At 51.5% G+C, this 16542-nt stretch overlaps 1 protein-coding gene across 4 annotated transcripts in view; it reads right to left on the bottom strand.

Annotated features, from left to right (window-relative positions):
- Positions 1-16542, bottom strand: part of ZNF609 (zinc finger protein 609) — a 125145-nt gene that overhangs the window by 94710 nt on the left and 13893 nt on the right. For 3 of the 4 annotated variants that reach the window (XM_034784046.1, XM_034784048.1, XM_034784049.1), the window contains exon 2: positions 5665-6542. In XM_034784046.1, coding sequence (XP_034639937.1) covers positions 5665-6411 — 747 coding nt within the window. In that variant the 5' untranslated portion in view covers positions 6412-6542. Of the gene's footprint in view, positions 1-5664; positions 6543-12107; positions 12261-16542 lie in introns of those variants that run through there. The other variant, XM_034784047.1, reaches the window with a different exon arrangement.

The raw sequence follows: 16542 nt of genomic DNA, 5'->3' as shown, positions 1-16542 counted from the left end.
GTTGGCAGCCATCCACTCACAAAAAGTATTTTTGTCTTCTTGTACGTTGTATACTCACTGCATTACTTGTGCATGCACACACACAATTAAAAAGCAGAAACAATTTTTGGGGTGAAATCCCATTGTTCCTAGGCTGGGTCTCCTTTGCCAAATTTGAGACCACAGAACATACACAATTCATCTTCTTGCATCTGAAGAAGTGAGGTTCTTACCCACGAAAGCTTATGCTCCCAGTACTTCTGTTAGTCTCAAAGGTGCCACAGGACCCTCTGTTGCTTTTTACAGATTCAGACTAACACGGCTACCCTCTGATCCTTGGAAGTGATTAGCGGTTCTTCTCTGATCATGGGAGTTAAAGCACCAGCAGCCCATGTTGATAACAAAACTGGTATCAATGGTGGGAATTTTTAGGGGAGGAGGTCTGGGAAAGAGACTGGGATTTGGGATTCTCGCTCTTCTCCAGTCTCAGTCTGGCCCTGTCCACATTAGAGCTTGTGCAATATTTTCAATAGGGTCCAGCAAGCTCAGTGGTGACAGAGCTGCATCTGCATCCACACTTGGCACCTTGTTACAAATGTCCGAGACACGTGCTATGGATTTCTGGGGCAAGAGCGTATCAACAGAAACATTTCTGTGAGTGCCGCTGCTAATATCTGTGCTACATTCTCCTTTAAAATGGCTACTCCTGGCAGTGTAGACAAGAACAAAGCTTTACAGCCATGTTCAGGAAGCACCTTTTCTGCCTGTGTGTATATATTAGAAAGAAAAGCTGCCTGTATCAGAACAGCTGCCTGAGGCCGCCAGTTCAACAAATGGAAGTCCTAGTGTAGACTGGGCATGGGTCAAGGAAGCCTGCTCCGAGCTAGCTGCTTAGCACCATTGCAGCTAACCATCTAACGCTAACATTGCCAGCCCGTTCCCAACTGCACAACTGAGAAATTCACCTAACAGAGATACGTCCCCTTCAGTGCACCCCTGCTAGCTGTTCCTGTAAGATGGGCACTCAGCTTCCCAAAACAGACGCACCCACCCCAGCCCCTGAACACGGAGGTGCTCCATGCTGGCAAGAGGGAATCGTGCAATGGCACAGCTGAGCCTCAGCCATGTGTTCATATGGCTAATGTATTATAGGCCTTGCCTACTCCAGCTTCTCCCCCACTGAAAGATTTCCCCATCCCTTCAGTATCAGCAATGGTGGGGGACCTGGGGGGAGAAGGCTAGTGCAGATGCCACCTGAGCTCTGACAGCATGGGAGCTCACCTGGGGGGGAGGTGGGGCACATCCATCTGCAGCCCCATAACCACAGGACTTGAAGGGAAGGGTGATGAGCCCCCACCCTGCGCCTATACACACCCCACACACAATATGGAGAGGGGTTTCTCTAGCGCGGACTTCCCAGCCGCTGATGTTTGCCTTTTCTTCGGTTGCAGCAGCGTCACATCTGGCCACTCATCCTGCTCAACAAGCTCTCAAACAAAACAAAGCCGGGGCAGCAGCCCAGAGCTGGGAGGCGCTTTTGTTTAATGCTCAATATCCCCTCCCACCCCAACCCCCGTGTGGAGAGGGGAGCAGAAGGAAGGAGGCAGCTCCAAAGGGCTGCGCTGACAATGGCAGCAGGCAGCATCTGCCGGGATGTGCCTCCCCCTCCCCCTTGGGCTCTGTGCAGACAGAACAGAGAGCTCTGCACTGGAGCAGCCACCAGCCACGGCAGCAAGGGCAGAGAGAGAGCGGCAAGGGCTTGCCATGGACAGAGTGATGAGTAAAGGGAGGGCAGAGGGAGCAGTGCCACACAGACATCCGTCATTCACTATCCTTCCCAGCCCAGCCCAGCCGCTCACCCAGCAAACAACCCCTCAGAGCCTTCAGGTCATTTCTCACTGTGCACAGCTGTTCTGCTGGGTAAACCCTCTCCCCAAGAACAACCATGCATTCCCAAGCTGTCCAGGCCTGCCCATGAAGGCTGGCTGCTGCCCGGGCAGAGCACACCATAACAGCACACCATACCCCAACCCTGTCCGGGCTGTGTGCATCTGGGAGAATAAACAAAGGTTCCACACTTGCGGCTCGTGGGGACACACAGGATGCTGGGAGAGCACCCCTGGGCTCATTTGATCCTGCAAAGTGGGCAATATAACATTCCCAGTCCTGCCCCTGCTATGCAGGGAGCTGCACAGGGGTCCGGTAGGAACACGTACCCGTTCCTGCTACCCACCAGTCCCCCCCTCAGTTGGTTCTGTTCTCCACTCGGTCTCCACAGAGCCTGACACACTGATTCGGAACAAGGCCTTTTGAGGACAGCCAGTTCCCGAGGCCCTGCTCATCCATCGCGGGCACACACCCTTCTCTCAGGAGCAGACACCCTCTCATGTTCTCCCCATGCTGTCTGCAGCCCTCTTTTCAAGACCTTCATCGCCCATAGGATCCCCAGCTCTAGGCTTCATCCCACAGAACACGAGCCTCTGACAATTGCTGGGCCAAACCTGTTTCACACTGACTGTCATTGGCCAGGGAAAGCTACTCATAGCCATGGGACTCCGAGAGCAGGCTGCCCAGCCATCTGTCCACCCACACTCCCAGCTTTAAGGGGTGTCTCTGCACCTCCCATTCTAAGCCTCTGTGTTTTACCCTCCCTCCAGCAATGCCAAACCTAAACCAAACCATCTAACATTTCACAGCTGAGGCCTTGCACTGGGGAGTTTCTGGCAAGTCTGAGCCAAATGAGACCAGGTAGAATTTTCTAATGTCCCTAAATGACCTAGGCGCCTAAACTCACCTACATTCACAGAGACTGAGGCACCTAAGTCACTTCTGAAAATGGAACTCCAGCTCCCAAGGCTTTGTCTACAGCCAAAAGACTAACTCTAATTAGGAGCCCCTACCCCACCATAGTGTGGATGCAGTTACATCCATTTATAAGCATTTATACTGGGATCACTTATCCCGGTATGGGAGAGGAATGAGCTATGCGGATATAAATGCACCCACTTGAGGGGCTGTACCAGTATAATTAGATCAGTAATCTCTCTCTCCCCCCCCACAACTGACATTGCTATCCCAGTAAAATATCCCCCGTCTTACAGCCATTGCTCCTGCCTGTGTCCCCAGCCACTCTCGTCTAGAGGGACGAGCTTTTCACCAGGACGATTCCCTGCAAGCAGACTCAAAGGCTGAACTCCTAATGGAAACAATCAGAAAAAAAAGTGCAGGAGAAACATTTTAGGCCGCTTAATCCATCAGAGGGACATAAAAAAGGGCACAACCCCATGTCTTTTCCCCCTTGTAGGTCACTTACATTTCCATCCTTCAGTACCAGAGGCATTGATAAGCTGGGCTCCAGCTTAAAGGTTTTGCCTGGGACTTAGTTCCCCAGTAGCACCAAGCAGCCTGCTCCATAAAGCCCTTTGAATGAGGCAGGGCCTCAGCAGCTCTCACAGCTACCTAGCGTTAGCTGCTCCCACCCCCCCACGCACCCAGATTCTACCTGGCTCCTGAAAGAAGATAGCCAAGTTTTGAGAGCATGGATTTGATCAGCAGAAACACCTGCTTGGGGACTGGAGGCTGCAGCCACATTAGAAGTGGAGCACTGCCAACTCACTCCAGTGGGCCTCTTTCTCCAAGTGCCCACACTGAACCCACATGCAGCACTTCCTCCACACACTGCCAGGCCTGGGACCATTGCACCTGGTCTACAAACCATGGCACTGCTCCCTGGAGCTGGCGTGTGAAGCGTGTAGTTTATATGATCTTTCTGCACCATATTCAGTTTCTTCCACTGGATATTCAGGGTCAGCACAAGCCCAGTGGTGGTGCACAGGCTTGGCCACCACCACTGCAAGTGCTTGTGTGCGGCCATGTGGTGCTTTATGGCTGTGCTAGAGGGTTGCAGCAGTGATGGTAATGTCCAAATTGTCTAGTGCAGACAAGCCTCTAGAGCCAGGTCTTGGAATGGTCTTATGCCTTCAAAAAGCTGTATCAGCTCATCCTGCACTTTGCAGTAGAGATCTGGCAAGGACAAGGCCACTCAAGAGTTAAACTACTTGCATATGGCAGCCAGAAGAAGCGGCTTTCCCACTGGTGTCACAGCAATCTAAGATCTTACGAGCAGGAACAAGGCAGCAGGATCATGGAACTGCGCAGGAAGAAAGTCCGCAATTTTCCACAGCCCCACTTTGTGGATGGATTAGCTCCAGAGCCAGACGTGTTTGTTGCCAGGAGCAGCAACAGAATCTTAGCACCTAAGGCTGATCTGAAAGAGAAGGGGGTAGTTTTGGGGCAATACCTACCCACCCCCAGCACAGCCCTGCCAGCTCACCCATGATAATCTCTAAAAGCTGCCACAAGGGTAGGCCAATGCGAAATAGCATTTAACGTGGAAAACTGCCCATAGCCACAGACATATTGATGCCCACACGCTGACGATGACAACAGGTACCACTAGGCCAATGTACAAACTGCAGGCTTGGGTAGAGGGAGAACAAGGCCCCATGACCCCACCAGGCATTGCAGGGACGAAAACAGGCCAGCTCCAGCTTCTCTGCCACACCCTGGGACAGATTCTATCCTTATTAACACTTACATATGGACATCGTCTCCCTTGCTGCAACTGATGAAATTATAGAGAAATCAATTTATACATCAGCTGCTGGGACCAGCTCCACACAAGGTGAGCCCACACAGAGCGCCCCCGGCCAATCAGGCAGCTCAGAGAGCCAGTCCGTCTGCCCCGCTCGGCTGCAGGAGGAATGGAGTGCGCAGGGCCCTGCACCCAAACACCCCAAGCCAAAGCCACCACAAGCTGGCATACCTTGTTACCAATTAACCAAGCTCATCTGTGGGAGGAGCAGAGACCAGGGCAACACAGCACCCATGTGGTACCATCAGCAGCAGAGCCTGCTTAGCTCCAGACCTCAACTGCAGCCATTTGCCCAGAACAGCTCTCCAGTATCACAGGTTCTGGTGCATTCAGGCATGCAGTTCATGGCTGTTGAGGATTCCTGGGGAGCTAGGAGCTCAAGCCACCTTCAGCCCTCCCACAAAGGGGGAAGCAAAGAGTTGCATCCTCTTCTCATTGACAAAACACAAACTACGTACCCTGGCTTCCCCGCTTGCCGCAAAGTACACCAGACCTTGACTGTCAGTAACAATCCTACACAGGACCAGTGGATGGTAAGATGCTCTTCCCTCATCTCAAACACTTGTGACTCAAAGCTGTGGACTGGGGAACTGGAGAGTCCCATCTCCCTCCCAGAGGCTAAGGACAGTTCTTCACTGTACGGTCCATTTTAAAGAGGCCAGAACCAGCTTCCACCCCTGGCCCAGGGAGCCATTTCATGGCCCAACGCATCTTGCTGGCAAGCAACTTGCCCAAAATACAGCCTATGTTTTGCTGTTCCCAGTTCCTCCTGTTACAGCTCACCAGAACCTAGTGTAGCACACGCAGCAAGTCCTGTGCATTCTAGAGGACACTGGAAGCAACTGCCTCCATCTCCTGCTGCTGAAGGGGAGCAGTCCCACTGCTCTTGGCAAAGCATTAGGGGAAGAACATGTACAGAGCACCGCTCCACTCGAATGGGGAGCAGACATGGGGCTGCGTAGGCTGCCTGCTCTCCACAGCAATGTCCCTCCACCCCACCCCAGCAGAGTGGCAACTCGCCTGCCTCTTACCTTCTCTGCTTTGACCTTTTTCGGCTGCCGGCACTCACTTTCCCCATCCTCCATCTCCGATTTAACTCCCAAAGGATTGAGCGCAGCTCCCGTGTCAATAGCTATATTCCCGAGCTGCTCAGCTGCAGCAGGTTCTGGCCCTTGGCCCACATCATACTGTCCCACCCTCACAGCCAGGGCGAGAGGCTGGAGCACGCTGGGCTCCTTCTCTGATGGAGCCCCCACACCCTCACTCCTTTCCTTCTTGCTCTTGGAAGAGCTGCCCTCCTTCTCCTTTTTGGAGCTAGCCACGCTGCGAGATGCTTTGGCCGACTTCTCAGTGCCCTTCGGGATGACAGCAGCCACCAGGCCGCCCGAACTGGCGCCATCCCCAGAGCGTCCCTGAACCTCCTTCTTGCCACTGGCCCCCTCGCCTGGAGTGAACAGAGAGGTTCCTGGGGCCGGCTTGCCACTGTCCTTGCCACTTTTGCTCCTCTTGGATTTGGACTTGCCCTCCTTGCCCTGAGGGCCCGGCACTGGAGTCACAAACTTGATGTTATCAGGTAGTGTGGCCACAGCGTTGGGCGCCGGCAACCCCACCTCTTTGGAGCCCGACATTTCCAATTTCTGCTGGTCCTTCTCCAAGTCAGCGTCCAGGTCAATGATGAGGTTCCCTACTCCAATGTCCCACTCATCCCCACTGTCGTACGTCTCAACAGGGTTCGCATCCACTCCTTTCCCTCCGGAAACTCCGCTGCTCAAGGACATCTTAGAGTTCACAGCCCACCTCAGAGTTCCAGGCTCTTCCCTGCCTCCACGCCTCTGGATCCCAGGCAGCAGCTGCAGCTATGTCCTCAGGCCTCCAGTGGTCAGGGTCTGCCCAGGTGAGGGCATCATCGCTGAAAGAGAGAGCAAGAACAGGTGTTACACGGAGCAGCACAGAGAAGCCTGTTTGAGTGATCTTCCTGGAACAGGCACACACACCTTCACCACTACAGGGGCTCAACAGGTATCTGTGCACCACCACAGACACATGGAGCCTGAACTCCCCACACACACACACACACACTGCCACACACATACACCCCACTACAGACACACGGAGCCTGAACTCTCACACACACCACCACCAGACACAGAGTCTGAACCCACTCACACATACACACAGTCACATGCACACCTCAGACACGGAGCCTGAACTCACCCCCTCTCTTACATACATACACACACACCCCACCACAGATACATGGGGCCTGATCTCACCTGTCTCCCATCTTTCTCTCTCACACACACACAAACACACACCCCACCACAGACACAGGAAGCCTGAATTCGAGACACACACACACTGTCACTCACACTCACCACCACAGACACAGGGAGCGGAACTCGCCCTCACACGCTGTCACACACACACTCTCTCTCTCTCACACATAAACACACCCCATGACAGATGCAGGGGCCTGTGCTCTATTACCAGCCCACGCGAGCCCATGGGCACAGCTGCCCACACCTACCTTGTTTCACCCCAAAGAAACACTCACATGAACGTACACAATTTCAGACACTGAAGCTGACCAGAGCCCACTGCCTGTGCAGGGAACAATCCGCAACACCCCATTCCCTCCAGCCCCCACCACAGACACTGCCCTGGAAAAGTGATCTGCTACATGAAACTCACCAGCCTGCCCTCTGGCTGCCACAGCCCCATCACGCCATCCTGCTGGCCCCTCACAGGGTCCCAACGCGGGGCTCCTCGGAAGAGGCCCTAGCACCCTGGCTGTCCCTGTGGAAGCCACCATCTGGTACCGCTCCCTCAACTGATACAGGCCCCGGCAGGTCACAGCTCTCAGCATCAACAAGACATTACTCACTCGCTCCCTGCTTGCCACTTCCCTCTGAATTACTGAGCACTCCCTGCACGCAGCCCCAGGATGGAGGCAGACCCCTCCCCTCTGTGCCCCCCCCAGGGCCAGCGGTGGGGTTTGGGGACCTTGATCAGAGCAGTGTGCCCCACACACACTGTGCAGCATGAGACCAGAGTCACCTACCAGGGAAGTTTAGTGCCCTGGTGGGAATCCGACATCTAGCCTCAGAATGAGCACAGTGTTAAAGCCAGGTGAGAGCCATCGGGATCAACTGGGGCCAAATGGCAGGGACTAGATTTCTGTCCCCAGAGCTCACCTCCGATCTCCAGTGACAGACCACAACATGTCAGCTCACTTTAGGGCTCCCACACTCGAAAGCCACCACACAATACCCAGCAAAACTTACTGATCAGGAGAGGCCCAAAGCCAAAAGAGGAGTGGGGACTTCCAGGTGAGGACTGAAGGGTATTGGCAGAACTGCAGCAGAGGTAGGGGGAGCTCAGGGCTGGAATAGCAGGGGGATTGCAGGTCAGGACTAAGGGGCATGGGCAGTGTTGTGCAGGAGCCAGGGCTGAAATCAGGTCTGAGGGGCACTAGCAGCACTGCATGCAGGAAGCTGTCACTGCACATGCCCACACTCTGCTGCCCCCCCCCCCCCCCCCCTCAGACCTAACATTCTCTCCCTCACCCCTAGAACGCCCTAAAGCCAGGGCAGACACTCAGACCTCTGCACTGCACATTTCCCTGGAAGCAATTGTGTAGCAAGGGGAGAAAAAGCCCCCGAGTCACTCATGGAAAGTAGCTAGTGGCAATTGCATTACCAGACATAATTAACACATGAAACAGTGTTCTTTCCAGGAGCCAGGCTCTCAGCCCCAGCAAACCCCTCTCCAGGCTCTCCTGAGAAACCCTTGGCCGCCCCTCTCAATGCGGCTCCTCTCGAGTGCCATTGTCCTCCTCCTCCTCCTCCTGCTGAGCACACGGCCCACAGATCCACTGTATTATTTCTGAGCAACACTCCAAAAGCAGGTGACTTAAAAAAATACATTCTCTTTTAAACCCCAGCAGACAGGAGCCTGGAAAGCAGCTTCGTGGTGCATTTTCAGAGACACAAACACTGTAAAAATGCCAAGGAGTCTTTCATCAGACGGGCTGCAGCAGCCAGACCATTTTCCATCTGCTCCCCACAGCATCCCTGGCTCTGTACACCTAATAATCCACTCTCTGACAGGTCATTACAGAGATTTTTAACCCCAGGAGCCAGGGGCTAACACGCGAGCTGGAAATGAAAAGCACTGACCTCTTGTTTCAATGGAAGAGAAAGTGCAGAATCAGGAGAACACTGCATGCAGCATTGGAGTCACTAACAGCTTTCAAAAGCCGCCATGTGTGTTCTTCCCTCCCTCTTCCCTTGCCCCAGCCCTCCCAACCCCCCCACCCCACCCCCGGGTAATCCACTTCCCAGCTTGGAGCATGCACAACAGTCAGCATCCTCAGCTCTAACCCACCAGCTGCTCAGATCTACCTGCCTCTCTAGAGCCACTTTCCCGATCCATCCCTGCCAGATAGTGCCATTTGTGCTTTGTTCCTCCAGCTGAGATCACAAACAGGCTGCTCCCTGCAGGGATCAGCTTGGGGGAGGGACGGAGATGTGCAATGATCAATTCACCTCACTCCCCCCAGCCTCCCTCCAAAACAAGGAGCTCTTCACATCCAAAGCGGCACAAAACCTCCCTGCCAGCCCCCAGCTCCTGGCCACCACAGGCGCCACGTGCAGAGAATCGCCTTTGTACTGCCAGCCCTCAGCAATTTCTTTGTCCAGATGCACAAGGCCAATAATGAGTTTGACTGCCCAAGCTGTTAGACCACAAAGAATCCTCTTGGGGATGGGATCAGCCCAAGGACCGGGGGCACGATATCCCACCAGGTCACTTCAGAGATAACAAATATAGTAACAGACCTTTGCCCAAAAGCCTCTGTTCCTCCCACGTGCAGAACGGCACATGCAGACCAAGGTTTTGCTGGGTGATGATGGCTATGGGGCACTATCGGCACATGCAGACCAAGGTTTTGCTGCGTGATGACGGCTATGGGGCACTATTGGTGAAATACAGACCAGCCTCCCAATCGGGGAGCCCAATAGTTACCCTACACCAACGGCCTCTTAAACAGTTTGTCTGGACTCCAAGGGACTGCACCTGATTCATGTCTAACAGACCACATAGTAGCTGTCCCCCCTCCTTTTGATACTGAGGTGCAGCCTGTAAAAACTACTAGTCCCAGCATGCAACACTCCATGTTGATGTGAGGGTAAGGCCATCTAACCAAGAGTGAGCATTGCATGCTGGGACCTGTAGTTCACATGGCCATGTTACAATAAGGACAGCGCATGTACAGCTCCATAGCCTGTGCTTTGCTCTTGGCGACTATGATGGGATCAGAGAGCTTCCTGCTTGATTCATTTCTATGCCCTCTCAACTGTATTTTTAAAAGGTAGGAAAAGCAAAGTAACTCCAAGTGCTATTCAGGCAAGAACCCAGCTGAAAGGGAGATGGAGACACCTCACTCACTAGAGAAAATCTCCCCCGGCATCCAACAGCAGGGATGTTTTAGAGCCACCCCAGGGGAGCAATTCACACGGCCTGAGATCCCTTTATGCTATCCTGCACCACTATCTCTTATGTACACAGAATGACTTGACAGCTAAACTAAAGCAGCCCTCTTCATCTCAGCACTATCATTCAGTCCCAATCACCCCCAATTTCTACCCTCCAGGTTCCAACTCAACCTTAGCCATCAGATGGTAAGTGATTTGGTCCCACTCCAACAGAGCAATCCATCGATGAAGAGCTGCCATCCGAAGAAGTGGGCTGTAGTCCACGAAAGCTTATGCTCTAATAAATTTGTTAGTCTCTAAGGTGCCACAAGTACTCCTGTTCTTCTTTTTGCGGATACAGACTAACACGGCTGTTACTCTGAAACAGCTCACTGATGTGGCTTCTCAGCCTAAGAAGAGTATCACAGATTCAGGGCAGAGCTGGAATGAACTCCTGGAATGAACGGGGGGAGGGATAGCTCAGTGGTTTGAGCATTGGCCTGCTAAACCCAGGGTTGTGAGTTCAATCCTCAAGGGGACCACTTAGGGATCTGGGGCAAAAATCAGTACTTGGTCCTGCTAGTGAAGGCAGGGGGCTGGACTTGATGACCTTTCAAGGTCCCTTCCAGTTCTAGGAGATGGGATATCTCCATTAATTTATTTATTTATTTATTTAACGCACACATAGCCCTCAGAGGGTCAGTCGCTCAGTGAGACGCTCAGTGAGACTCACAGCAGCCAAGCAACTAGGAGCCACTGGCAATTTATCTATGGCAGCCTGCAAAAGCTGATGAGCTGGTGCCCAGCAGGGACAGGTCTGCCCACATGAAAATGCTCCTTTTCAAGCTACACTACCCAATGCACACCGTGCCCTCTGCCTCACCCATGCAACCCAAGGGACGCCCATGAGATTATACTAGTGTAATTGAAGGCACGACTTGTCCCCCAGCACGGAGAAAGAAGAGAAAACCCCTGTAAACAAGACAAAACAGAGAACTTCAGGGGGCGCTGATCATGTCCACCCCTCACACAGTGCTGGCTGACAACTTAACTAGAGGACATATGGAATTTCCAGTACACACATCTGGAGACACTAACACAGCCTGGCTCTGTGGACACCTTTACCAACACAGAGAATGCAGCCTGTGCAGACTACAGGTCCAGGCTGCAACACACGCTCTGAGGCAGAGCAAGCAGTGCATGCCGGGACCTGTACTCATCACAGGCTGCACCTCCATACTCAGGAAGACTCATTACAACTTGATTACTGATGCCCATTATGCACAGCACTCTGGTTCCTGGCAAGTTGCCCCCATTAGGTGCCCATCAGAAACTCTGCCTCCTCTGGGAGAAGGATAAGAGACAAAGAAATCACAGAACCACAGAAAACAGTGAAGAGGCTTATGCAGCCACAGCTAGTCTTCCCCTCACCTCCTCCCATTGCAGGCTTGATCCCTACACAACAGAAAAGGCATGCGGTCACCTGTGAGGCTGGAAACCTGCCAACAAGGCATTTTGAGAGAGGGCCTGGAGCAGAGGTTCTTCAGGGAGACAGTTATCCACTGGGGAATGCTGCACACACATAGACATGAATAATTCAGCTCCATTTGGTGCTGGAACCTCCACAATCCACATCTATGCACTGGGAAGAAGCCAACGCATTAGAGACAAACCGGAAAGTTCACTTTCTGAGCTAACAGCCACTGGCAAACACACCCAGAGAAAGCTATTCAAACAGACAGAGAGCATTTCAAACACACCAGCACCAGCCGGAGACCTGGGAAACCACATTAGCCAGGGCTCTTTGTGCTGGAACACACCCCAGCGGATCCTCTGTAAACCCAAGGAGCCTGCATTCCTTCTGAGCTGTTGTAGTGGAGCAAGAGGCAGAAAAACCTAAACAGGGAATGATTTAACGCCCAAGGGTGACAAAAACCAGAAGCAAGCTATTCCGCTGGCAGCAAGTCAGCCAGCCCACACATAAAGAGACTGTCTCCTACCCATGTGCTCGAATCTGCAGCACTCCGGGATTAGCCTCTGGTGGCTTCCAAACATGACTGACTGCAATTTTCACCCTGATTAACTTTCAGGAATGCCCGCAACAAGGAACAGCAAAGACGACGGGAAATCTCCTGTGCGAGGTGTTTCCTCTGGCCAGACGGCTGCCACTCTACAGCAGACCAAAGCAGAGGAGGGTTTCAAATAACTGCTCGCCCTCACTGGACCCAGTCCAAGCCAGCAAACGCACCCATCTGTCCAAGAGCAGCCCCAACGATAGGAGTGGGAGGCAATCCCAGCACCGGTTGGAGGGAGGAGTAGAATCAGAAGAGCAAAATCTCAGTCAGAACAAAGTAGGAACTGCTGCTCGCTGCACGGAACAACTACCCACCCCATCCAGCCCCACAGGTGCCCAATTTTCCAAGTGGGACAATGTAGAAATGCGAGAGGATGCTGTACTGCAGGCCCTTTCTCCCGCCATATAGTTTTGGCAGCCAGCCTACAGCTTTCCCCATATGTTGCCTCCACACAAGATCCTTTTTTGTTTCCTTTTACGACTAAAGAAACTCAAGAGGGGACTCGCCTTCCTTTCCAGAGCTGCAGTGCCAGCTCTCTGCTCTCGACTCCTAATGCTACCTCTGTAATCCCCCAGCCTGGCTTGTTTGGGTTGGATTTTTTTTTTAAGTAACTCCCATGTCGTTTTTGTAGATTTCTTTTTAAGATGTTTCTTTCTCCCCGCCCCCTCTCTCTAGCGATGAAAAAAATGTTGAACAAGAGCCAGCTGGCACGCACAAGAGGAGACTGAGAAATCTGCACAAAGGAGCTTCCTCACTCACTTGCTGCTTTCAGATCAAGAACAGTGCAGGGGAGGGAGTTCTGCTCTCCCCCACACATCAGTCCAGCTGGAGCAGACAAAGGAGATTTACTATGACACCCCTGCGAGCTGCCACCCAACTGGGGCAGGTTTCCTGTGTCGCATTCACACAGTGGGTGTCCAAGATGTTCCAAAACACACTGAAGTCCAGGTTTCAAAACACTCTGTTAACTCTGGAATTAAGCTCGGTTTGAAGTGGAAGCTAACATGTCACTTGCTTTTTCTCAAACGACCAGGGGACACCAAAGTTTGCCCAAGCAAGGGCCACGCTGGCAACCTGCCAGGAGCAAGAAGGCTGAACCCACTTTGAATAAAATGGAGCCACCCTCCTCTTTTAATATGGAGGTGCACTTCCATGAAAACTACAGCTCCCAGCATGCAATGCAGCCGGATCCTTTGGCTGGAAGTAAAACAATGCATGCTAGAACCTGTCATTTCCTTTGGCTGCACCTTTATATTAGAAGAGGAATCTGACCTTGGATGGCATTTGGATCATAAGCCATTCTTGGGTCTGATTTGTAACACACGGAGATCCTGGAATGAAAGGCACTATAGAAGTGCAGAATATGGCATTACTGTCTCCCTCCACCTCTGGTTATAATCACCCCTTTGACAAGGAGCAGCAGATAACTGGAAGCAATTGGAGGTGTCGGGGGAGATAAAGACCAGCACAGTCATTCTGAGAAGACCTTGTCTGCATATGGATCACTAGGCTGCTTTGGGAGGAAACCACAGCCAAGTCCACACTGATGTCAGCTGGAAGTTTTAATTCACAGCTCCCCTGAACATCAACTAGTGTTTTACACACAAAAAATTAATGCAACTTTCAGCTGAGAAATTCAGCATCAAGTCAGAAAATGCAGAGTTAAGGTTAAAAACTTAACCTTGAGTCTGCCTCCCAGGCTTATAACTTTCAAATATGGCCATTCCTGACAGCCACATTCAATTACATCCATACAAAGAGGAATTTCCTATTAAACACCAAATACAGTAACATACAGTCATTTCAGAACCAGTCTGGTCTAAGCTTCAGAATAAGCTTAGTCAGATTATTTAAAAAGCAACAGAGGGTCCTGTGGCACCTTTGAGACTAACAGAAGTACTGGGAGCATAAGCTTTCGTGGGTAAGAACCTCACTTCTTCAGATGCAAGGGATTATTTAAAAACTCTAAGCTTGTTTTTATTAGTTTATTTAACTCCAATGTCAAATAGACATTGGGGAGAGAAAAAAAAACGAGGAGTCCTTGTGGCACCTTAGAGACTAACAAATTTATTTGGGCATAAGCTTTTGTGGGCTATAACCCACTTCATCAGCTGCATAGAGTGGAAAAATACAGTAAGCAGACTCTCTTGCTTAAAGATTGCAACACACAACCCCACCCCCCTCATCCCTTCAGTTGAGGTCCAAGAACTCCCAATACATAAACCCCAAGAAATCCTCCAGCAAAACCAAGGAAGACCAGTCTTGACATTGCTGATATTTCTGAGGTAAGAACTAAAGCTGGAGTTAAAAACCCATACATAGAATCACAGAATATCAGGGTTGGAAGGGACCTCAAGAGGTCATCTAGTCCAACCCCCTGCTCAAAGCGGGACCAATTCCCAACTAAATCATCACAGCCAGGGCTTTGTCAAGCCTGACCATAAAAACATATACCCTACCCCTTCAGGCCTTCTTTATATATTATGAAGTAGCAAAAACTGGCACAAACAAACTTTTCTTTTAACCGTCAGCAAGTCACTCAACGTTGCCTTTAACCTGAGTTAATAGTTGCTCCTGGGATTTATAGCTCTTTAGATTTGCAATTATTTGGCTTTGATTTCACCTAAGCCCTGGAATTTTTGACCAAAGCCTACTGTGTACGGAACAAAATATACCTCTTAAGCCTTATCTGGCAATCTGTGTGGCAGAAGACCAGAGTTTTGCATCTCACATGTATTTAACATCTAGCTAAACTTTTTTTAATTACTTGTCACTAACTAAATTCATTCTCCAGCAGAATTTATGCTAATATTGACACAACTGAGCAAGAATCATCCTCATACATGATATTTAGATTTAATCAATTTTACGGCAGATGTTCCAATTAAGCAGGCATCAAATATTGTATTAATTATATTATATTATATACTTTATATCTATACAACACCACCTCAATAGCCTATGGGGTGGAGAATGACAGCCAAACAGTATAAAGACCACCACCACTGGGGCAAACATCTGCTCTTAATAAAAGCATCATAACCTCCAATATCCACAAAGAGGGGCATCCATTTAAAATATCATGTCTGAAAAGTGTTAGTCTTTAAGGTGCCACCGGACTCCTCATTGTTTATATGCAAAATAGATTATCTGGAGGAGAACAAAGGGTTGAGCCAAACTGGCTAGATTTGACCCTATGGCTCCAAAGAAGTGGAAGGGGAATATTTCAAATCCTGTGTTCAGGAGACCACTAAGCTACACCCTCCAGGAGAACCTAAAAATGCCATCTCTACTCTCTGGAACATCTCATTTTCCTTCTAAATCAGTTTTTAGCTGAAGGAAGTGCTTCTTCCAAACACTGCCCCCTCCCTATGTCCCCCCCCCCACTCCTTCCCAAGATTCCCTGCTCCCCTTATAGTTCTAGAGAAGGCAGCAGAGCAAAGAGGGATGTGCCCATTTGCTCACTGCTCCTCCAAGCTGCAGAGATAGCTAACAGCATCTCTCTAGCACAGGGGTAAGCAACCTTTCAGAAGTGGTGTGCTGAGTCTTCATTTATTCATTTTAATTTAAGGTTTCGCGTGCCGGTAATACATGTTAACGTTTTTTAAAGGTGTCTCTCTCTAAGTCTATATTATATAACTAAACTATTGTTGTATGTAAAGTAAACAAGGTTTTCAAAATGGTTAAGAAGCTTCATTTAAAATTAAATTAAAATGCTGATCTTACGCCGCCAGTCTGCTCAGCCCGCTTCCAGCCTGGGGTTTTGTTCACCTAGGCCTGCAGCGGGCTGAGTGGGGCCTGTGGCCGGGACGCCGGCTGGCAAGGGGCCGGCAGCCGGGACCCCAGACCTGGGCGGGGGTTCAGGGCAGAGGATGCAGGGCAGAAGGCTGGGTGTGGGGGGGGGTTCAGAGGTCAGGGCAGAGGGCAGTGGGGATGTGGGGGGTTCAGGGTAGAAGGCCAGTGGTGTGGGGGGATTCAGGGGTCAGGGCAGAGAGGTGTGGGGGGTATTCAGGGGTCAGGGCAGAAGGCTGGCGGGTGTGGGGGTGCAGGGCAGAAGGGTGGATGTGTGTGGGGTTCAGGAGCAGAGGCAGAGGGCTGGGGGTGTGTGGGGGTACAGGGCAGAAGGCTGGGTGTTGGAGGCGACTCGAGGTCAGGGCAGAGGGTTTGTGGAGGTGCAGGGCAGAAGGCTGGGTGTTGGGAGGAGGTCAGGGCAGAGGGCTAGGGTGTGTGTGGAAGTGCAGGGTTCCATCCCCTTCCCCAAGGCCCGTCCCTACCTCTCTCTGCCTGAGCACGCTGCCGCTCGGCTCGGCTCTGCTCCGCTCCCCCTCCCCTCACAAGGGCCATCGCCAGCGGGGGGGGG

Source organism: Trachemys scripta, chromosome 10 (assembly GCF_013100865.1).
Source record: "Trachemys scripta elegans isolate TJP31775 chromosome 10, CAS_Tse_1.0, whole genome shotgun sequence".
Taxonomy (NCBI): domain Eukaryota; kingdom Metazoa; phylum Chordata; order Testudines; family Emydidae; genus Trachemys; species Trachemys scripta.
This window is presented reverse-complemented; position numbering and strand designations above follow the sequence as displayed.